Source organism: Oncorhynchus kisutch, linkage group LG11 (assembly GCF_002021735.2).
Source record: "Oncorhynchus kisutch isolate 150728-3 linkage group LG11, Okis_V2, whole genome shotgun sequence".
Lineage (NCBI taxonomy): Eukaryota > Metazoa > Chordata > Actinopteri > Salmoniformes > Salmonidae > Oncorhynchus > Oncorhynchus kisutch.
This window is the reverse complement of record NC_034184.2, coordinates 57,256,680-57,281,934: the sequence shown is the minus strand read 5'-3', so window position 1 is coordinate 57,281,934 and position 25,255 is coordinate 57,256,680. Positions and strand designations below refer to the sequence as shown.

The 25,255-nt window shown below is 40.8% G+C and overlaps 1 protein-coding gene across 1 annotated transcript; it reads right to left on the bottom strand.

Moving 5' to 3' along the window:
• Window positions 1-1,575: 1,575 nt before the first annotated feature.
• dipk1c (divergent protein kinase domain 1C) lies at window positions 1,576-23,149 on the bottom strand. Its single transcript, XM_020468320.2, has 4 exons — window positions 22,326-23,149; window positions 6,236-6,919; window positions 3,503-3,667; window positions 1,576-2,146 (listed from the first exon to the last, which is right to left on the bottom strand). The coding sequence occupies exons 1-4, from the start codon at window positions 22,539-22,541 to the stop codon at window positions 1,886-1,888; spliced, it is 1,326 nt and encodes a 441-aa protein (XP_020323909.1). The 5' UTR covers window positions 22,542-23,149; the 3' UTR covers window positions 1,576-1,885.
• Window positions 23,150-25,255: the final 2,106 nt, after the last annotated feature.

Genomic DNA, 25,255 nt, shown 5'->3' with positions numbered 1-25,255 from the left:
ATTTCCACTGCACACTTGAACCTAGGAATAAAAGCCTATGGCTTTTTCTTTCCCATGAAGATGAGGTAGTGGAATGTTGACAGTAGGGACTGGAAAGAGTCTCTTGCGCTCTCATTCCTTTTTTCCATCTCTCCCTTTTACATTAACTCTATCTAAACTAATCTGTTTATCTCCGAACGTGACAGTGATCCAGCTGAAGACCTTCCTAGAACCTAGAGTCCACTCATCTCTCACTCTCCTTCATAGTACAGTATCTCCACCATCCCCTGGCTTAGTCCCTAGGAGTAGATCCAAACCAGACCCTCAGTATCACCTTGGAGACCCTGGGAGCTGCAGAGGTCTGTGTTTTGAGAGAAAGCTGAGACACTTGAACATAAATCAGTGGCTCTCCCTGTAGGTCCCCATAGGGCCGGAGTTCACTTGCAGGTAAGATGTTACCAGATTACCAGGTCCGTGTCACACTCTCGATGCCCCCTGTGGATGTGATGGGTTTTGCCCCTCATCCCACCCGCCCTTCCCGTCCAAAGCCTGGGTTTCATCTCCTTCCTCCCCCTATCCTGTGGTGAACCAGCTGGAGAGCGTAGGGAACCTGATCTTCTTGGAAGCTAAAGTCCACTGTAGAGAGAAGGGGAGTACTTGCCCGACAGACAGCATCGCCATTTCCCATTGGAACAAGCGACCGGGCCAGACGGTGGGAACCGAGCTCTGTTTCTGATCTATACTTCTCCCCGTCCATTAGCCTGGAAGGTGTTGACATGTTACTTGAAACAAAAGGCAGATCTGACAACAGGCAGCTGTGAGTTTGGCTAGTTGATCACAAGCGGGTATCAAACAGATATTGGGAAACATTTTTAAAAAGCTAAGTGTGTCACACTGCATGACTGTTACTGAAGTAACTTTTTATTAACTTCTTCGGGATCGGTGTCCATTCCACGGGACGGTTGAGCTAATGCGTGGGTTGTAAGTAACAAGAACATTTCCCAGGACATAGACATATTTGATATAAAGCTTGAATTCTTGTTAATCTAACTGCACTGTCCAATTAACAGTAGCTATTACAGTGAAAGAATACCATGCTATTGTTTGAGTAGAGTGCACCATTTTGAACATGAAAAGGTATTAATAAACAAATGAGGCACATTTGGGCAGTCTTGATACAACATTTTGACCAGAAATGCAATGGTTCATTGGATCAGTCTAAAGCTTTGCACATACACTGCTGCCATCTAGTGTCCAAAATCTAAATTGTACCTGGGCTGGAATAATACATTATGGCCTTTCTCTTGCATTTCAAAGATGATGGTACAAAAAAATACAAAAGAACTGTAGATTTTTTCTTTGTATTATCTTTTACCAGATCTATTGTGTTATATTCTCCTACGTTCATTTCACATTTCCACAAACTTCAAAGTGTTTCCTTTCAAATGGCACCAAGAATATGCATATCCTTGCTTCAGAGCCTGAGCTACAGGCAGTTAGATTTGGGTATCTCATTTTTGGCGGAAATTGAAGAAAAGGGGCATATCCTTAGTGATCAACATGAGATCATAGTAATAGATTGACTGTACAAAAGGGTTCAAAGAAAGTATCTGCATTTATTTAATGTAATGATGACTCAAATAAGAACCACTTGCTTGATAGACCACCAATTATTGGCAGATGCTTCAGTTATACCTCAGAAACTGCCATTGTCTGCTTACTGTAGGTACTACAGACACATAGTCAGTACTACCACCATCAGTGGATCTTTTGTTACATCAACAACCAGTATCAGTCCGCAGGAATCACATCACAAAACATCTAGACACTTTAAATAACTCTCATGAAGCCAATATGATTGTTTTCTTCAGTGTATAGTTTTTGTGAGAGTGAACAGTGCAATGTCTCAGAAGTTAAGAGCTGTGTGGGAGTGAATGCCCTCTCCATCTGCGCCCCCACGCTCAGAGGAGGTCCTTTGGTGGAGAAGGTGCGTAAGGAGGTGCAGCAAGCGCTTCTGGACGGCTTGGGGACGCTCCTCGTCCTCTCCCCAGGGCGTCTCGGCGCACTCCTGCACCGCCCGCTGGAGGTCCACCTGGAGGGGGAGGCCCGCCTTGGCGCCCAGCAGTGTGGGAGAGAACCAGGGCCTGAAGATCTTCTGACAGATCACCTGTCCAGAGCAGAAGAGAGGGGGAGAGAAGAGGGGATGGCAGTCCAGAGAGGAGCGAAGAAAGGAGGAGAGAAGAGGGGGTGAGTCAGACCCAAGAGGAACGGAGGAAGGGGGGTAACAGAGAGGGGAGAGAAGAGGAGGGGACAGTCAGAAACACAAGGAAAGTGGGGGAGGGGGGATGACAGAAGTGGACAGTCAGAGAGGAGAAGAAAGAGGGGTGGACAAGAGAAAAGGGAAGGGGGGTTGGTCATTGTGAGAGTAACCTACTGTTCCTTAGTTCTTATTTCATTATCACCGGGGCCATCATCAGTCATATTCTTATTACACGCCTGTTTGAAGGGGACGAGAGCCCCCGAGACACAAATCGTCTCCTTGACCCCCGCAATCGTTTAAAGACAAAGCCACCATTGTCTCCTGGATGGCAGGCAGTACAATGGAGAGGTAGGGGTCAGCGAGGGTCGCGATAAGTGATCAGGAGCGGAGGAAAGGTATCATTCGCAGCAGCCACCTGTGGCCTTGAGATGGACCTGGTGTCATCACATATGCGACATTGTCTGGGAGCTCTCTACTTCTCCAGGGCATCCGGCAGTATGAGTGACGACAGTATTTCAACTAATCAATTGGATGCATATTATGTCAAAGACTAGGTATTGACAAGGGTGACAACATGTCCCGGATTGTGTGGGACCGTGCCGCATTTTGGCCTTTTGTCCAGAATCCCGCAACCAAACAATCATGTCCCGCATTTTATCAACAAATTCAAACACCACTAATTTACCAAAAAGTTTCATTTGTCCACTAATTTCTCAGACATTCCAACCTGTCTCTTTTGCAGTCAGTACTGCATTGCGTCTTAGGCCGGGTTTCAAACCGATCGCGGATTTGAACAATGTGCCATTGAAAGGTCAACATTGAAAGGTCAACCGTGGATATAGTCTCCCCAAACGCGGAAACATAGCAATTAAAATGCTGACAAAAAACACGATCGCATTGAATCCCGGGCCGTAAAGGTGATTTCTACTTAAGCTGACAACTGCTGTGTTTACAGCGAAAATGATTTATTCTGTGTTTACAGCGAAAGTGGGAAATAGTCTCTTGAGGTCTTATCTATCTTGGGTTGGTTCTTGTATTATAATCATGCACTGGAATTCCATAGTGTTATCATAAGCAATTAACATTCCTTGAAGCGCTCAACTACACATTCATAATTAAAAATAATTAAAAGTTGAGTGCTCCTGTTTAGCTCTTCAAAGGAGCAACCAACCCAAGAATTGAATAACTTACTTAATGGTGAGATGTAGAGTGAGTTGAAAATAATATGCAATCACGTTCATATTTCGATGCAATCACACTTACCTGCAGGTTGCTATTCCTCCGCTTTGAGCTGCACTTGTTCGTCTTCATGTTGCATTTCGAGATGCAGTCAAAGAAGTTGCAGTCGTCGTCATTAGTGCAGTTCTGCTCGAGGATGTCTCGCATTTTGGGCTCGAAGAAAGCCATGTCCACATCTATAGCCACCACCTGCACAACAGCACAGAGAGAGGTGAGTAAGTGCCGGAGTTTCATTGCTGCCAACTCCGGAGCTCACATTGACCCCAGAGGCAAGGGTTTAATAGCTGTATCAATCAATCACATGTATTTTAATTTAGCCTCGTTTATTTTCAGTATCTTCACTTACTTTAACTACTTTCATCTACATCCCTTTTCCTTCACCACTTGTTCTTTTTTTAAGCAAAAGGAATAAATCAAGAATAACCACATTGCAACTATTCCTGTGGGAGATATTTTGAATCTCATTGACATGGAATTATACAGTAAAAAAACAAAAACATTTTCACACATGCTGTTGTTTAAGGGCGTTGGGATTCTGTTTCATCTGTATGGCTTGTTATAATCGTCCTCTTTGCATAAGTGACGGCCCGTGAGGAATGACGCCACTGCAGCACTTCATGTCAGCTTCAGCTGATTTGTAGCAAACATGTCAGAACACCAACAAACCAAAAAACAAGTCACTGTTGAATTCTGAAAGGTAGAAAGAATCTTAAGGGCTCTATTCAATCTGTATCGCGGAAGGTGAAGCTTCATAGCGTGATTGACAACTAAAGGCAATGTTCTCGTGGTCAAGGAGACTGCATTCACGGTATGTCGGCTCAATCGGAAATGACCTTCACTTTTCTAGTGCGCAATCTGTGATGCTTCAGCGATACAGACTGAATAGAGCCCTTAGTGATCAGTGAACATAAGAGATGGTATTCTCGACATTGCTCTTCACTCATCCATCACGTCTAGCCAAATCAGCATAGCGCTTTAAGGAGCTGTAGATCTGACAGATTTGATAATAAATGGTATCCTATGTATCACTTACCACTGCTAATGCGACGACGCAAGCCAACCAAATATATACTCCTAATATATTTTCAATATACAATATAGCCCCTATACTGTATACCCCCCCCCAACATTTAATATACTGTACACAATACACCCTTTCAATATACCCCCCAGTATATAACAGAGAATTCCTTTCCTCTGTTTATTATCACATGAGAAAACTAAATAAGGGATCAGCTGCACGGTAAAAAAACAAAGTATCACCTGGAGCTATATACATGTATTTTTGAGATAAAAAAGAAAGGAGGGATTGAAAGGATACTGTTTTTTGACGACGCAGCAGCCGAAACATAGACAATAACATGTCTCCTTTGGACTCCTCTCCTTCCTCCTGGTCTTTGTCCACACTATCAAATGAGCTCACGGTTGATGTAAACCATAATAGGGACGAGAATATTCTATTTAATTTCAAACAGCGTCATCTCTTTACTTTCTATGCTGTCGATAATTTGTAAAAGCTTCTATCTTTCTTTTTTATTTTTTTTATTTTTTTACTTCGAAAGATAATTTGGGTTTTGGCATGCTAACTGTTATGCAAAATAAATGATGTCCTTATAACAATAGTTATCTCATCGAGGGCCTCATCAAACTAATGTTCTCCAGTTTCGGGTACCGCCGCCAACATGAGCAATTGGTGTACAGCAACTTAAGCCAAGTTGAATGAAAATATAAATAAATCTACTCACTCTAAAGATAATACATGTGTTTTTCATTGATTGCTCAAACAGCTTATTCTTCACGGCCCTGGCAAGTTTATCACATTATTATGGAAATAAAATGAAAATGGTTGCCTACCAGAGAGGACTGTTAATAAATTGTAATACCCTCTATGGTAACACTATGCTTTTGTGTTAATGATTTTCACTTTTTATTCCTCTTGTCTCATCTAGGCTACTCAGAAAGAGTTCATTTGGATATCTGTCTATGCTTTGAATCCCCCATCAGCAGAAATAAAAACATGTTTTGTACTGATTATTGACACACTGGTGGCACAATTGGGGTACAAAAATGCAACGTGAGGTGTATATGCACCTTGCTCTCAGTCCTTCATAGGTCAGAGTCAGCCAAAGGTGTATAGGTTTCACACAGAGAAACTCAGGTGAAACTCAGACAAACTTATATCATGGAATGCATAGGGGGTGTCCTCAACAAGCATATTTAAATAAATCTTTAATCCTATTCCTCGGTGTGTTGCCTGGATCATGGGCTTCCTCCATGTTAAAAAGCAACGTAATATAATTGTGAAAAATGGCACAACCGGCTGTTTTTTTTAACCTTGTGGGAAACAATTAAACAACTTGGAGCCTCATCATTCTTCAGATGGCGCGTTGTTCTCATCAAACGGTTTGCACTCAGCGGATGAATGTGCTGCAGTATTATTGTGTGGATTAATTACTGTTTTACTATAAAAAAAGGAGCTAAATCTGACCTTTTCTTGTTTACACAGAAACAATCTGAACTCCCCCACTAAAAAGAAGCCGATCTCAGATCTGTGAGGGGTACCCAGCAGCCGCTCTGGGACAGTTTTAATGACAGGTTTATCTCCAAACGAGACTTCCATGCTGTTTTAGCGTTCCTGTGTGAAAGAGTCAGCAACTTATTGCTTTGAAGCATGTGCGTGTGTGTCTATGAGTGTACTCTGTGTGTGAGTGTGTTCATATGTGTGTGTGTGTATGTGTGCGAATGTGGTCAGCTCACCGTAAGGTCCTTCCGGATGGCAAAGTTCTCTGGTTTGATGTCGCACAGGTGGAGGCGGTGCGAGAAGTCATTGTCGAAGCGCCACGCCATGTCCAGGAAGCTGAGGGCGATGCGGTGCACCATGTCCCTCGCCGTCCATGGGCCCGCCGATAACTCCTCCAGAGAGAATATGTTCTGGTCCCAGGCGTGGCCCGCCGACAAGTACTCAACAGCGTAGAAGTGTCCGCAGGAGCCCAACACCTTGGCCACGTGGTGGCTGAGGTCCTGCAGCACCCTCAGGAAGACGTACTCCTCCTGCTGGAGCAGGGACCAAAGCGATGCCAGCTCTGCCCGCGAGTAGGGCCGCCCACGCTCCCTCAGCCTCTGGCCCCACAGCGGTGGCAGTGAGGCGTTGCCACCCATGTCCAGCCCCAGGGAGTTCCTGATCTCCAGGGTGGCATAGAAGACCACGTCCAGGGGAGCGAGCTCCTCGGCCGGGTCCTGGTACTCCAGGAGGCCCAGGCTTTCGTAGGAGGAGAAGTTCTCCAGCTTGGACTTGAGCACCACAGGAGTGCCACGCCACCGAGCCTCGATCACCTTCTTGCCATTCTCGTAGTAGAGGCAGCGCTTGTACTCCACCTGGCCGCTCACGCACAGGTCCTCGCAGAGGTCACCAGTCAGGGCGCCCTCGCGGTACTCCTCACACTGGGACAGACAGAGAGACACACAGACAAAATCAAATTATTTTTGGTGTACATAGTAAGGTTGTCATGGTAGAGTCACAAAACATTGTTGTTGTTTTTTTGTTAATCTTTTCTTTTTTTTCCTAAAATGACAAGGCACCAACAATTTTGCAGGAAACAACGTTTATTTTTGAACAGCAGATTTGAAAAATGTGATTTGTAGTCTATGTCACACCCTCATAAGGGAATGGCACTGTATTACTGTGCTACTCAAATGAAAATGGACAATCCTGTACAAGGCAGTACATTTTCTGAAAATGTTTCAGTTGATGGTGAATTAAATTACATCCCACTACACTACAGCTTCGCCCTCTATTCAACCTGCTTTTTATGTCTCCGATTCGCGAGCTAATGTGATTGGTGTACATCTCAGTGCATAGATGTACATCCAGAGGTTGGAAATGATTAGTGTTCCTAGCGGGATTACATAGAAACTCCCTCTCTGCCTACATTCCAAAGTAAACAGCTGTCATCTTGATTCTCTCAAGATTTCAGTGAGATGCTTAATAGCCTTGACTGGGTGGCATGGCATTAACACGTTAGCCATAGTTTTGTTTCTCTTATCACCAACCCTCACAGATGTTTATTGGTCCTTCCACACCCTTTCCTCTCTAGGCTTGTAGGTTTGCATTGAAATTGCAAGCTTACAAGCATAGGTCATACTTCACATAGTGACACATTGAAGTTAATTAATTGGTAAAATAACATGAAATTGAACATTAACTTCACTGATAATAATTGAAAACTGTGGTTGTGGACTATTTATATTCATTACAATTTAGTGATTATTTCATGCTCATTGCAGATGTGCTACAAAATCATTAACATAACAACAACTTGGTCCATGTGGCATAATCATATGTACACTACCGGTCAAATGTTTTAGAACACCTACTCATTCAAGGGTTTTTCTTTATTTTTTTAGTATTTTCTACATTGTAGAAGAAGAACAAACTATGCAGTAACACATATGGAACCATGTAGTAACCAAAAAAGTGTTAAACAAATCGAAATATATTTTATGTTTGAGATTCTTCAAATAGCAACCCTTTGCCTTGATGACAGCTTTGCACACTCTTGGCATTCTCTCAACCAGCTTCATGAGGAAGTCACCTGGTTAAAAGACCAAGTCCATATTATGGCAACAACAGCTCAAATAAGCAAATAGAAATGACAGCCTATCATTACTTTAAGGCATGAAGGTCAGTCAATACGGAACATTTCAAGAACTTTGAAAGTTTCTTCAAGTGCAGTCGCAAAAACTATCAAGCGCTATGATGAAACTGGCTCTCATGAGGACCGCCACAGGAATGGAAGACCCAGAGTTACCTCTGCTGCAGAGGATAAGTTCATTCGAGTTACCAGCCTCAGAAATTGCAGCCCAAACAAATGCTTCACAGAGTTCAAGTAACAGACACATCTCAACATCAACTGTTCTGAGGTGACTGCGTGAATTAGGCCTTCATGGTTGATTTTGCTGCAAAGAATTCAATACTAGAGGACACCATTAAGAAGAAGAGACTTGCTTGGGCCAAGAAACACAAGCAATGGACATTAGACTGGTGGAAATGTGTCCTTTGGTCTGGAGTCCAAATGGGAGTTTTTTGGTTCCAACCGCTGTGTCTTTGTGAGACGCGGTGTGGGTGAACAGATGATCTCTGCATGTGTATTTTCCACCGTAAAGCATGGAGGAGGTGTGATGGTGTGGGGGTGCTTTGCTGGTGACACTGCTGACTTATTTATAATTCAAGGCACACTTAACCAGCATGGCTACCATAGGATTCTGCAGCGATACGCCATCCCATCTGTTTGCGCTTAGTGGGACTATCATTTGTTTTTCAAAAAGACAATGACCCAACACACCTCCAGGCTGTGTAAGGGCTATTTTACCAAGAAGGAGAGTGATGGAGTGTTGCATCAGATGACCTGGCCTCCACAATCCCCCGACCTCAACCAGATTGAAATGGTTTGGGATGAGTCGGACCACAGAGTGAAGGAAAAGCAGCCAACAAGTGCTCAGCATGTGGGATCTCTTTCAAGACTGTTGGAAAAGCATTCCAGGTGAAGCTGGTTGAGAGAATGCCAAGCGTGTGCAAAGCTGTCATCAAGGCAAAGGGTGGCTATTTGAAGAATCTAAAATGTAAAATATATTTGGATTTGTTTAACACTTTTTTGGTTACTACATGATAGTTTAGATGTCTTCACTATTACAATGAGGAAATTGTAGAAATCAAGAAAAACCTTTGAATGAGTAGGTGTTCTAAAACTTTTGACCGGTAGTGTATATTTCACAAAATAAATGAAAAAGAGTTAGCAGTCATCATCCTTCTCTGCTTGGCTTGTGCCTGATATTGAGTCTCATACTATGGTTGCATTGGCAGACTTTCCTGCTCTCCAAATTTTCTATCTGTTAGGCTGGGTACAACACAAATGAAAGTGGCCTGTCTTGAGCTGTATCACATAGTTTTGATGGTCATTGCAGCCATCTGAAAGGCCTAAGTGTCCTCCCCTTATCTCCAGAGAGCTGAACTCAGAGACCCCTGCAATTATTTTGAGGCCCCTAATGCACCCCTGCTATCTCTCGGCCTTGTGTAGGCTAACCGGTGCCGTGGCCATAATATCCCAGCCTAGGCATCTAGCCCAGGCCGAATCGTGTATTTTCTTTTTCTTTTCTTTTTTTCCCTTCTCAGCAAGGCATCCAAGTTCCACACATCCATTTTTAATTCCCTGGATTTCCTGGGACTTGCCTAATGTCAGACTGCAGCTGTTTTTAGCTTCTGTTTGTATGTAAACTTTCCCACTGTGGTGTTTGGACTCTGTCATGATGTTTTGCTGGCATTTTGTATAAGCATTGGCGTTTACAATGTACATATAATTGCTTTGTGGAGAAACAGTGGCTTCAGCTATAGTTACACATGTCATACTGTCAGATGTGGATATGTACAGAGAAGCCAAAATACGGCAACAAGAGTTAAAGTCAATAAATAGCCCTGCTGGCGCCCACAGCATGTTTGTTTGGCATTTCAAACTCTAGCTAATGACGTGAATGTGTGGGCTCAGGGAAACAACACACTCCAGACTTTGAAGTAGTCCAAGTCATTAATGAACCTTCGGTTGACCAGCCAAGTCACATCATCATGATTACAGGGTCGAAACAGCAACAACAACAAAAAAATCAGCAGGTGTTTGCTTTCTGTTCTTTTCCTCCTTTTACATTGTATGTCTCGAAATCCCCAAAAAGGTAATGAACAAAGCAAACATTTATTGACCATCAATCAGAATCAGGGAAATCGCTGCTGGCTGGGCAAAGCCCAAACTCCATCTCTGGAGCACGTTCCATATACTAAAGTCCAAATACATAGACCTTAAAAGGCCCAACAAAAGCTAATCACATTTTTATTTTTATTTTAGCTCAATGGCAAGGTTTACTAAAGCGTCTGCACCACTGCAAAGATTGGTCCACTTTTCTATTATAGAATATTTACCTTTTAATTGTACCATTTATGTTTTATTTCTATTCTATGACTGGGATTCAATCAAACAGACAAAGTTCACAAACTGCTGCCTGTTTACGCACACTTCTTATTCTGAAAACTGAAGCCATCTACCTATGAAGAGAATCTACCTGGAAGTGGCAGTATAGGTTTTACAGTGCTCACCATTCTGTAATCTTATTCGCTAATGGCTAAGGGAGCTAACTAACGCAATGTCCCTTCGCATTTATGTAATAACAAACGAATCCTTCAGAATTACATTAGTTCAATGCATGTGTCATAAATATGGTTAGTTTCCTGTTATTAAAAGCATACTTATTTTGTACAATTATTGTAAATGGCTGAACTGTAGTGGCTTCAGTTCACATGACAGTTCACAAGTTTCACACAAGAAAAGTGCAGTGGACCAGTGTGCTGCGGTCCGTTGAGCGGAGCGCAGTCTGGCCCAAGCACTGGTCAGAGTCGGCATGTCTGGAATGTCCTACAACAGTGGCCTTAGCTCTACTAAGATTTCTCTCACTGGAAGAATTTGTCCGAAAACAAAGATATGCTCAAATACGCCCAGAGAAGACCTTTTGTTCCCCCATTATTCGACAGACAATCTTTTAAAATATATACATTGTAGCCTAGATTATATACATTTGGCTCGATTTGCTAAGCGGGAACAATGTGATAATTATTTGGACTCACTCATCACGGCCAATGTAAGCCAGGACTGTAAATCATCAAGCCATAATTGCTCTTATTGTGTGGAGTGTGAATGTGGGGTGGACTTTATTGTGTTTATTCATTTTAAACGAAGAAGAACAATAAATACATTCATTTTGAGGGCACTGAGAGGGTGGCCTGTTTTTTGTCGAGAAGTCCAGTTCACTGGAAGTACTAGTATCCCATAATTATGTATGCATGCACTATGCACAACTTCATTGCTGCTTATATGGTGAACTAAACCCCTTTATTCAGTAGCCTAGTGTTGCATGATCTGATCGTTTAGCTGTGGGATTCAAGCCCTTGTCATATTGTTTTTAGTCTCAAACAGCTGGTTTACTAGCACATAATAAAAAACACAAAAGTTACCACATACATTATATTAATATTATATTCTATTTTCATGACCTGTTCCATCTCCATAGGAGAAAGTATTAATACCCCTTGACTTATTCCACATTTTGTTGTGGTACAGCCTGAATTCAAAATGGATTAAAATAGATTTTTTTCGCCCATCTACACAGAATAACCCATAATGACAAAGTAACATGATTTTAAAAGATTTTTTTGCAAATGTATTGAAAATTAAATATAGAAATATCTAATTTACATAAGTATTCACACCCCTGAGTCAATACTTAGCAGAAGCATATTTGGCAGATATATGGTGAGTCTTTCTGGGTAAGTCTCTAAGAGCTTTACACACCTGGATTGTGCAACATTTGCCCATTATTCTTTTAAGAATACTTCAAGTTCTGTCAAATTGGTTGTTGATCATTGCTAGACAACCATGTTCAGGTCTTGCCATAGTTTTAGAAGTAGATTTAAGTCAAAACTGAAATTCAGCCACTCAGGAACATTCACTGTCTTCTTGGTAAGCAACTCCAGTGTAGATTTGGTCTCATGTTTTAGGTTGTCTTGCTGAGAATTGAATTCAATGCCCAGTGTGTAATGATGGGGCGGTGAGTCGGAAGCAGGTGCAGGTGAACCATTCTAATAAAACAACAAAACCAAGAACATGACACTAACATAAGGCAGTACGCCGATACACAAGAACAATACCAACTGGTGAGTGAACCTGGGAGAGTGACATATGAAGGGGAGGAAATGATGAAGGTAATGGAGTACATGTGTGAATCATAATGATTCACAGGTGCGCGTAATGATGAGAGCCAGATGTGTGTAATGATGAATCCCAGGACCGGTGGTTAGTACTCTGGCAACTTCGTATGCCGGAGGGGAGGAACAGGAGCAGGCGTGACACAGTGTCTGGTATAAAGCAGACTGAACCATACTTTTTCCTCTAGGATTTGGCCTGTGCTTAGCTCAATTACATGTATTTTTAATCCTGAAAAACTCCCCAGTCCTTAACGATTACAAGCATACCCATGACATGATGCAACCACCACTATACTTGAAAATATTGAGAGTGGTACTCAGTAATGTGTTGTATTGGATTTGCCTCAAACATAACACTTTGTATTATGAACAAAAAGTTAATGACACATTTTTTTTGACACACTTTTTGCAGTATTACTTTAGTGCCTTATTGCAAACAGGATGCATGTTTTAGAATATTTTATATCTGTACATGCTTTTTTTCTTTTCATTCTATCAATTAGGTTAGTACTGTGGAGTAACTGCAATGCTGTTGATCCATCCACAGTTTTGTCCTATAATAGCCATAACTCTCTGTAACTGTTTTAAAGTCACCAGTTTCCTTCCTCTCCGGCAACTGAGTTAGGAAGAACGCCTGTATCTTTGTAGTGACTGGGTATATTGATACACCATCCAAAGTGTAATGAATAACTTCACCATGCTGAAAGGGATGTACAATGTCTGCTTTTCTTTTTTTTTACCCATCTACCAATAAGTACCCTTCTTTGAGAGGCATTGGAAAACCTCCCTGGTCTTTGTGGTTGAATCTGTGTTTGAAATTCACTGCTCGACCAAGGGACCTTACAAATAATTGTGTGGTACAAAGATGAAGTAGTCATTAAACAATCATGATATTATTGTTATTGCACACAGAGTGAGTCCATGCAACTTATTATGTGACCTTTTCAGCACATTTTTACTCCTGAACTTATTTAGGCTTGCCATAACAAAGAGGTTGAATACTTATTGACTTAAGACAATTCAGGTTTTAATTGGTAACATTTTCAAAAAACATTGTTCCACTTTGACATTATGGGGTATTGTGTGTAGGCCAGTGACAGAAAAATCACAAGATAATCAATTTTAAAATCAGGTTGTAACACAACAAAATGTGGAATTGTCACAATATTATTAACCAATCATATTATTCACAATGGCATGGTATAAAAGGAACACAATATCATATTTACAGTTACTTTACAGATATAAAGTATAATATATATATTATGTATACTTTCTAAAACAGTAGCCTACTGTAATTATCCTATGAAACACAAGCATCATTAGAATTCACATTGAAGTGGCCTTGGTACAACTCCCTATCTCCAGGCATTGCCATCTGTGCCTGGTTAAATGCATAAATAAAGAATAAAATAGCCAAGCTGTAGTGTAAGCCCTGGAGCAGAAAGCTATTAAGGTGTGCAGTAAAAATCTTAAGGGGTTTGTTCAACTGGCAAAGGCTGCCAAAAGACCTTCGAAAAGATGGCTCCACTCACAACATAGCATTTTGAATGGGATCCTTTCAAATTTAGTTTGAGTTAATTTAGATTAATTTAATTTGAGGTAATATAGCATTCAGATAGACGTAGGATCTTAATTTTGTGCCAGTTTGCTAGAGCAGTAAAATAATCCTGTAGCAACAGGAAATGTGAATTATTAGGTGGATTATAATGAATGGACATTTTTGTAGGGGTTGATACATTTTTCTTAAGGGAAAATCAAGTCAAAGTGGGAATTACAAGCTGCAGATGCCTTTTAAAACCTTAAATACACTACAAGTTCAAAATGTCCTACATTGCAGGAAAGTTGTCTTGAAACCTGGTGATTAAATTAAGATCCAACATCAGAACCTGTAAACTTTAATATTTCTAGTACTATCTATTACATACAGTAGCACAACTAGGGGTGGGGTGGTGTTGTAGGTATTTATGTGGTTATGTGGTTAGGTAAGGAAGTAAGCACGCATTCCAAAGTGTTTTTTTTTTAGGTTATATTCAAATTGAAGTTCAGCTCTGGCTACATTTTCTGTTGATTTTTTGTTTCCCTTTGTTTGCTTTTGTCTGTTATCATTATGGATGAGAAAAGAGATTTCATGGATATTGCAACTTGACAAACAAATATGACTCACAGATAGACAATAGTCCTGAACACATACAGACACTTTCATGTCTGCTCCGGGCTTAGAGGCATAGCTACATGATGCTATCTAAAGCACAAAGTCCCTATTGCCAGCTGAGAAGTGATGAAATTAGTGTAAATGCCCCCTTACCAAAGTGAGAAGTTGTTCCAAGCTGTAGATATGCTTAACTTCCCATCAGGAAACCGTAGCAAACCATAGCAACACTGGGACAATGTTAGTCCCTGTATATTCAGTTGAAGTTGGAAGTTTACATACACCTTAGCCAAATACATTTAAACTCAGTTTTTCACAATTCCTAACATTTAATCCTAGTAACAATTGCCTGTCTTAGGTCAGTTAGGATCACCACTTTATTTTAAGAATGTGAAATGTCAGAATAATAGTAGAGAGAATGATTTATTTCAGCGTTTATTTCTTTCATCACATTTCCAGTGGATCACAAGTTTACATACACTCAATTAGTGTTTGGTAGCATTGCCTTTAAATTGTTTAATGTGGGTCAAACGTTTTGGGTACTCTTCCACATGCTTCCCACAATAAGTTGGGTGAATTTTGGCCCATTCCTCCTGACAGGGCTGGTGTAACTGAGACAGGTGAGTAAAGGCCTCCTTGCTCGCACACGCTTTTTCAGTTCTGCCCACAAATTTTTTATAGGATTGAGGTCAGGGCTTTGTGATGGCCACTTCAATACCTTGACTTTGTTGTCCTTAAGCCATTTTGCCACAACTTTGGAAGTATGCTTGGGGTCATTGTCCATTTTGAAGACCCATTTGTGACCAAGCTTTAACTTCATGACTGATGTCTTGAGATGTTGCTTCAATATAGCCACAATTTCCCCCCTCATGATGCCATCTATTTGTGAAGTGCACCAGTCCCTCCTGCAGCAAAGCACCCCCACAACATGATGCTGCCACCCCTGTGCTTCACGGTTGGGATGGTGTTCTTCGGCTTGCAAGCCTCCCCATTTTTCCTCCAAACATAACGTTGGACATTATGGCCAAACGGTTCTATTTTTGTTTCATCAGACCAGGGGACATTTCTCCAAAAAGTACGATCTTTGTCCCCATGTGCAGTTGCAAACCATAGTCTGGCTTTTTTATGGCGGTTCCTTGCTGATGGCGGTTCCTTGCTGAGCGGCCTTTCAGGTTATGTTGATATAGGACTACTTACTGTGGATACGTTTGTACTTGTTTCCTCCATCATCTTCACAAAGTCCTTTGCTGTTGTTTGGGATTGATTTGCACTTTCCTCACCAAAGTAAGTTCATCTCTAGGAGACAGAACGTGTCTCCTTCCTGACCGGTTTGGTGGCTGTGTTGTCCCATGGTGTTTATACTTGCGTACTATTGTTTGTACAGATGAACGTGGTACCTTCAGGCGTTTGGAAATTGCTCCTAAGGGTGAACCAGACTTGTGGAGGTCTACAACCTTTTTTCTGAGGTCTGGGCTGATTTCTTTTGATTTTCCCATGTCAAGAAAATAGGCACTGAGTATGAAAGTAGGCCTTGAAATACATCCACAGGTACACCTGCAATTGACTCAAATGATGTCAATTAGCCTTATCAGAAGCTTCTAAAGCCATGACATAATTTTCTGGAATTTTCCAAGCTGTTTAAAGGCAGTCAACTTAGTGTATGTAAACTTCTGACCCACTGGAATTGTGATACAGTGAATTATAAGTGAAATAATCTGTCTGTAAACAATTGTTGGAAAAATTACTTGTGTCATGCACAAAGTAGATGTCCTAAGTGACTTGCCAAAACTATAGTTTGGTAACAAGAAATTTGTGGAGTGGTTGAAAAACGAGTTTTAATGACTTCAACCTAAGTGTATGTAAACTCCCGACTTCAACTGTATCATCAGGATATTGGTCATTTCCATCAAGGTCCGCTCTCAAAGATACCTGCTGCCTTCATTGTGTGTGGTTTTAGTAATAGGTTCACAAGGTATCAGTGTGATAGTTTTCATCTAGTAGCTTAGTTAAAAATACCCCTGTTACATTATATACAATTTAGCTACAATCCTCAGTGGTCGCCTCAAGCCACATAATATATATACATATATAGCCTTCTCTGCAATGAAATGTTGATTGAAAGCTAAATAATCTATAGGCCATGATGAAATGTCCCTTAAAAATGTGAAAATCTACACACCTAGCCTTAACATGTTTTTATCTGAACATTTTACCAGAATGTACTCAGAGTAAATACTGAGTACTGTATGTGTGTACATATTATGAATAGTATGGTTTTGTTGCACCTATTGCAAACAAATAATGATGAATATAAATCAGACAGAACAGGAACTTTGTCTGAATAGGAATATAGACTCAGACAGCAAATACAGAGTTGGGGTGTTTTTACTTGCGTTCTACCTTGGCTGACATTGCTGACCAGTAAATCATTGGTCAGTTTGACCCTAAAGAGTGGGATACATTTTAAGGTTGGCCAACATAAGGCCCTGCAACAAAGCCAAAACCAGAAATGACTGACTGATGACCTGTTGCAAAAGCAACCAATATTTGCCTATTTTGTGCTAATTTCTTGTCTCGCCACATGATTAATTAGAATGGCTGCATAATTTCAAAGCATGTTTGGCGTTATTTATGAAGTTGGCAGAGTAAATGTTGAAGGGAGACAATGGATTTCCTGCATTTAATCATAATACGAAATCTAGCTATTATTACCTTGTGTATTTTGTTTGTTCAGGCTTGCCTACCAAAATGATTTGCGCAATGTTCATTGGGATTTAAATATGGAGCAATGCAATAAGGAATTGGTACTTAAGTGTTTGACTTTACCACATGTTGTCTTTTTTGGTCATTAAAAAAAATGTTTTTAAAATGAGAGCAGAAAAAACTTATTTACATACTGTAAGTATTCACACCCCTGAGTCAATAAATGTTAAAATCACCTATGGCAGCGATTACAGCTGAGAGTCATTGTGGGTAAGTCTCTAAGAGATTTTCAAACCTGGATTGTAAAATATTTGCAAATTATTTTATTTTTTAATTCTTTAACCTGTATCAATATGTTTGTTTATCATTGCTAGACAACCATTATCAAGTCTTGCCATATAATTTCAAGCCGATTTAAGTCAAAACTATGACTAGGCCACTCAGGAACATTCAATGTCATCTTCGTAAGCAACCCCAGTGTATATTTGGCCTTGTGTTTTAGGTTATTGTCCTGCTGAAAGGTGTATTCTTCTCCCAGTGTCTGTTGGAAAGCAGACTGAAGCAGGTTTTCGTCTAGGATTTTGCCTGTTCAAAAAGCCATGCATTTTGGGCAATGGTGTTTGACATTGCATTTTTTTTTGTCCCACATTTATTTATATAAAATTGTTAACACCTCAGTATTGTTAATCAACCAGGTTGTCCACAAAATACTTAAGAATAATAGCCTTTTTATTCATGCCAATACTGTTTTCGCTTAATACTTAGGGATACTAGTGCGATGTCGGATTTTATGAGGGTTGCATTTATTGGGGAATTGGGATTCATTTTCATGATGGGAAATTAATGAATCAATTAATGTGGGGACACAGAAGACTTGCAAAAAAAAATCAGTTTGGTTTCAATTCCCTTGGTGCAACTGCATGGTTTTTGCAACAATAACGAGTCTGGACTATGATCAATTAAGCCATGTCAAGGTAGTTAAACAGATTAATGTAAAATAATGAATTATGTTGGCTTACACTTATGGCACTTCCAAGGCTGTTTCATGATGATTATTGCGGTCGTGTCGATTATGTTATATACTTAGGCTATTGTAACAAGGCATATGCCAGCATTGTAGGCATACTGCCTCTGCCCAGAGGCCTGCTAGGCTTTCATGTCAACGGCCGTTAGAACTCACTTTGCCACGTATGAGCCCTGGTTAGAGTCCCTGTTGCAGCTTTCACTTTCTTCCTCTACATTGGTGGCAGCGTAGGGATCACGTCCAGCTCACGTCTAGTTATGTGGTATAAAAACATTGTGTTTTTCAACATTGCGTTGGGTGTAATTACATTGCTGCATCTAGTGAACAATGGAGAAGAATCAATGGGTGTGACAGATAGATGTAGTCACTACAGGTGTGATCCAGCCTTATACAAAAGTTGCCTGACGCTGAATGGAAAGTGCAAAACCCTGACCAGTTATTCAGAAGAAAATCCTCTGTGACGGTCTAATTTACACAAGTAAACTTACCAGTGTGGACCCAAAACAAACACATTCTACACATTTACAAGCAGCCTGTTTAAAGTGTTATTGCAAGCACGATGTTCTAATAACCTGACAATGATCCACATCATATGGGTAGACAAATAATGTGTGTTACGCGGCAAAACAAGGATGGAAAACAGTAATATCAATCTCTGTTGATCCCTCTTGTTCTGATCTGGGACGGCAAGTAGCCTAGTGGTTAGAGAGTTGAGCCAGTAACTGAAAGGTTGCTGCATCAAATCCCCGAGCTGACAAGGTAAAAATCTGTCGTTCTGCCCCTGAATGAGGCAGTTAACCCACTGTTCCCTGGTAGGCCATCATTGTAAATAAGAATTTGTTCTTAACTGACTCGCCTAGTTAAATAAAGGTTATACATCTAATGAAATGGATGTAGGATTGTCTACAACCTAGAATTTAGGCCTTTCCCAGTCGTGAAGGATGAAGCTAGGCCGCTCTTGGTTCTCATTGGGGAAGACTGAACTCAAGTTAGGGGTTGTATGTCAGACTCTCCTATACCACTTTGCCCAACATGTTTTACCCCAGACTTTGTAAATGAACCCTTTTTAAGCTGATATAACTTGTATCATTATTATAAGGTTGTGAAACCCATAGCTGAATAGTGTGTTGATTCATTATTGAGTTCTTCAGTGGAAATACAGGATATGTATAGAAATGCCAAATATATCAAAAGCTGAATCAAGCAGATGTATGACTATTTAACCATGTTAATCATTACTGACAGATGCAAACTACAAACATTTAAAGATAATGAATACATGACAACTAGATAAAAAATAAGAGAATCAAGTGTTGGCTATAACATGAGTACAAACAAAGTGAGTGTGTTGTATATGTGTTTAAGTGTTTGTGTGCGTGTATCATAGTGTGTATTATAATTTCCCATCATAATAATGTATCCTCATTCCCCAATCGAATACCTTCATCGATACCCCCCCAAAAAGACATTGTGTAATGAACACGAAAAAGTGGAGCCTTGTATTAAATACATTATGAAGAAATTTGTGTAATGCAGGCTCCACAAAATATGAAATGTGTTATGAAGGCCACTGTTTGCCTACACGAAAAAACAGTCTTTCTGACTACAAGTGCACCAGTATCCCAAGCATTGAAAACCGTATTGGCATTAATAAAAAAGGTAAGGATACTATTATATTATAATTATTTCGGTGACAACCTGGTTGATTAACAATAGTGGGTTGTTAACACGTTTGTTTTTATATAAATAAATGTGGGACTCGAAATAAGGAAGTGTAGAACACCATTGCCCATCATGGATTGCTCTAATAACTTCCACAGTTTGCCCCCCAAAAATGTATTTTCACAGGAATTAAGCCACACAAAAATGCACAAAATCTGCTGAAATACTTTTTGTACATATTTGCACAAATTTTTGTGTGAGATTGTGTTGATTCAGGACATAGAGTTAATTTCTTCTACAGTTTTTGCAGTTTTACTTTAGTGCCTTATTGAAAACAGGATGCATGTTTTGGAATATTTGTATTCTGTACAGGCTTCCTTCTTTTCATTTAGGTTAGTATTGTAGAGTAACTACAATGTTGTTGATCCATCCTCATTTTAAAGACACCATTGGCCTCATGGTGAAATCCCTGAGTAGTGTCCTTCCTCTCCAGCAACTGAGTTAGGAAGGACACCTGTATCTTTGTAGTTACTGTGTGTATTGATAGGGGATAAGGGATATTCACTGTCTTTTTCATCTATCAATAGGTGCCCTTCTTTGCGAGGCATTGAAAAAAAAAAACTGGTCTTTGTGGTTGAATCTGTGTTTGAAATTTACTGCTCGAATGAGGGACATTACATATAATTGTATTTGTGGGACAGAGATGAGGTAGTCATTACAACATCATGTTAAACGCTATTATTGCACACAGAGTGAGTCCATGCAACTTAATATGTGACATGTTAAGTACATTTTTACTCTTGAACTTATTTAGGTTTTTCATAACAAAGGGCTTGAATACTTACTGACTCAAGACATTTCAGCTTTTCATTTTTAATTCATTTGTAAAAATTTCAAAAAACATAATTCCACTTTGACATTATGGGGTATTGTGTGTAGGCCAGTGACCCACAATCTCAATTGAATCCATTTTAAATTTAGGCTGTAACATAACAAATGTGGAACAAGTCATGCGGTGTGAATACTTTCTGAAGGCACTGTATATCTGATTGGGCAGATTGTACACAAATAGGCATAGATAATCAAATATTTATCCTATATCCTTATGTTTGCTCTTGTCACGCTTGTTTGTCACTTTTGTTTAATCTTTTAATTTTACCCTGTAAGTGGAATTGCCTTCAGGAAAAATGCTGCGAACTTTGCGCCTTTCCACCATTACATCGCACTCACACATTGTGTGTAATCCACTGGTTCAAAGGGAGATTTATGTGAAAACTTTAGAAGCAAGAAGTAATCCCAGACAGAATTGCAGTCCACGAAATGCATAGTCCGTGAAATGCCTCTAGGGCTACATAAAGATGCTGGGGTTGAAACATTAGTCGGTGTAATTGGTAGAGAGCATGGCAGCGCAGAGATAATTATGTCTCCTAAGTAAACATTGGGATTGTTTGTGGACTCTGGGCGCATAGAGCAATTGTATTAAAAGGCATAAATGTGATAGGCTACATACACACAGCAAATTTTCCAGTGTTTTTTATTTAAATAACACAGCATGTTAAATCAACACAAAGTGTTTTGTCTATATATATATATACACATACATACATACATACATACATACATACATACATACATACATACATACATACATACATACATACATACATACATACATACATACATACATACATACATACATACATACATACATACATACACACCAGACCAGTGTTAAATTGTGTTCATAAAAAAAACATTATGATAAAATGTTCACTTGGGATATCACTTGCTGAAGTCCAAATGCAACAACCATGTCTCTCTCACTAACAAATACAGTCATGGGTGGTAAATCTACAATTTACTCAGAAGGCAAGGAACTCAGCTTTAAAAAAAACGATTTGAATAAGGCTTTACACAGAGCCGTGTATTAATTTAACACTGTTATGGTGTCTATGTAGGTCCTCAGTCTTGACACTTTCAGTGTTGATTTAAAAAAAATATATATATATATAACACTGGCTAATTTGCTGTGCTGTAGCCCAGAGGAGGTTAAGAATAAGGGAGGTTTATTGTCTACAACTGCTTAGGAATGCTCTTCAATTGAGTTGTGATTCAGTTGAGTCAATTCTGCTTAATTGCGTGAGTGTTGGTTGGTGGAATTAAAAAGGTATTTGTCCAAGACAGATTGGTTAAATAACTTTACCCTGAGAAAATATTTTGTTTCCAAGTCAGTTTGTTTGGATCAGTCAATATTTGAATCTGTGTACTCTACAGTATCTTAACCTGTCATATTATTTTGCTTAGTATGTGGTTTGTGGCATGTTTGTAGTATGTGGTTTGTGGCATGTTTGTCACACACACACACACACACACACACACACACACACTCTCACACACACACACACACACGCACACACACACACACACACACACTAAACTCAAGTTCAATGTCAACATCAAAACAGAAGCGTAAGCGTGAGCCCTCCATCCCCCGTAGGCTACTCACCACTCTCTGCAGTATCCTCTTGCTCTTGTCATCCGTGCAGTAGTCGGAGAGGATGGTCCGGTGCACAAACACCAAGCCATTGAGGAACACCCAAGTGCCGAACCAGAGCAGGGCGAACACCAGCGTGCTCCTGCGGCATATTTTCAACCCCAGCCACCTGAGCAAACAGCCACCCCGTAATGGACCCGGCCCCATGGTCCTCCGCAACGACCACATTTGTGGACTGCAACCCCCCTCCCACCCCTGGTTAAACTGCTCAGGAGCAAGAGCTAGCTATCCGGCCCCCTCTCATCCCGCTTGTCATCTCTGGGATAAGTGGCCGTCTGGTGTTGGGAAGCTGCAGGGCTGCTGGTGAGGGTCTGTGTCCTGCTGGGTACACGTTCCTCTGGTTTACCCTCTCTCTCTCTCCCGCCTCTCTGCTTCCCATGGCTGGCTGGCTGGCGCTTGTCTGGAGCTCCCCCCTCCCCACCCCTATGGAATACCCCCGCTCCCCCTTTTGCGACTTCTGTTGGTTCTCAAACTCACGCGTTTTGCCCCATTCGGTTTTTCTCGTCCTGAGTTGCCTTCCCGGCTCCCAGCTCCTTCCCCTGTGTGTGTGTCTGTTTTTGTATGCGTGTGTTTTTCTTGAATGAGCGCAGTCAAGTGCTCTGATCGAGAGGCTATGCTTAGTGCATGCACCACCAGTCCGCTCTTCTATTCTACACTCTTCCTATCAAATTGGAGAGACTCCCATGCAGTTTCTCTCTCCCGTCCGATCTCTAACCCTCTATCCCGTATTTCTTTCCCCGTCTCCCTTTCAATCTGTCCCTCTTATCTTGCTCACCCCACATTTTCCCCCTTTCCTCTGCCTCCCGCCCCCTTCTTGTGGACGCGCCTACTTTTTGGGTCGTCTGAACAACACTCTTTCTTTTAACATTACCACGGCAGCTGGGACAAGACTTACTGTAGTCCCTGTGCTGCTGTGTCTGTCGAGTGTGCTGCCAATTCTAATTATTATCGTTGTGCTTTCTCCTGTGCCACACATAACAGGCATAACCGTAGAAACAGACCAGGTCCCCTTACTCTCGTTGATAATTGCTCTATTCGTAAATGTTTATGAAATAGGGCAAGTGAAATACAGTCGCCATGAACTGATTTCATTTGATTTGGACTGAAGGTTTTATTTTTACTCTCAGTCTTAGAAAATACAAAATAGTTCACTGGAAGGATCATGTTTGAGACGCTAATTGAACTTTCTAATTTTGGAAATTACATTTCGCACTTGCTCCATTCTCTCTCCCTCTCCCGGTTCATTCTCTCTTTACTCTCACTTTATCTCAGGGAATCTTTTACGCTCACTTTATCTCAGGGAATCTTTAACGCGATCTTCGGAGCAAGAGTAACAAGTATGCAGTACAGAAAGAAGTCTGTCGATGCCTGTAGAGTCATCTGTAGCATGGAAACAACTTTTAGTCCAGTGGCTAAGAACCAAACATACCAGAGCTCGTTCCACTTTGTGATACAAGTGTCAAACTTGGTACACTAATACTATATAGATACAAAATATACATTAAAAAGTATGCAGACACCCCTTCAAATAAGTGACACCTGTTGCTGATAAGTGTATAAAATCGAGCAGGCAGCCATGCAATCTCCACAGACAAACATTGGCAATAGAATGGCCTTACTGAAGAGCTCAGTGACTTTCAACGTGGCACCATCATAGGATGCCACCTTTCCAAAAAGTCAATTTGTCAGATAGAGCTGCCCCGGTCAACTGTACATGCCGTTGTGTGAAGGGGAGATGTCTAGGAGCAACAATGGGTCATCTGCGAAAATCGTCTGACCTCGGATGCAACACTCACTACTGAGTTTCAAAATGCCTCTGGAAGCAACTTCAGCATAATAAATGTTCTTCAGGAGCTTCGTGAAATGCAGTGGAAACACATTCGCTGCAGTGATGAGTCACGCTTTACCAACTTTCAGTCCAACGGACGAATCTGGGTTTGGCAGATGCCAGGACAATGCTACCTGCCCCAATGCATAGTGCCAACTGTAAAGTTTGGTGGAGGAGGAATAATGGTCTGGGATGGTTTTTCATGATTCTGGCTAGGCCCCTAAGTTTCAGTGAAGGGAAATCTTCAGGCTACAGCATACAATGACATTCTAGACTATTCTGTGCTTCCAACTTTGTGGAAAAAGTTTGGGGAAGGCCCTTTCCTGTTTCAGCACAAAGCGAGGTCAATACAGAAATTGTTTTTTGAGATCGGTGTGGAAGAACTTGACTGGCCTACAGAGAGCCCTGACCTCAACCCCATTGAAAACCTTTGGGATGAATTAGAACGCCAACTGCGAGCCAGGCCTAATCACCCAACATCAGTACCCGACCTTACTAATGCTCTTGTGGCTGAATGGAAGCAAGTCCCTGCAGCAATGTTCCAACGTCTAGTGGAAAGCCTTCCCAGAAGAGTGGAGGCTATTATAGCAGCAAAGGGGGGACCAACTCCATATTAATATCCATGATTTTGGAATGAGATGCTCAATGAGCAGTTTCCTATATATTATACTATATATTTTACCTCTTGGGGATGTTATTCGAAAACATAATGTTAACTTTCACTGCTATGCGGATGACACACAGCTGTACATTTCAATGAAACATGGTGAAGCCCCAAAATTGCCCTTGCTAGAAGCATGTGTTTCAGACATCAGGAAGTGGATGGCTGCAAACTTTCTACTTTTAAACTAGGACAAAACAGAGATGCTTGTTCTAGGTCCCAAGAAACAAAGAGATCTTCTGCTGAATCTGACAATTAATCTTAATGGTTGTACAGTCGTCTCAAATAAAACTGTGAAGGACCTCGGCATTACTCTGGACCCTGATCTCTCTTTTGAAGAACATATCAAGACCATTTCAAGGACAGCTTTTTTCCATCTACGTAACATTGCAA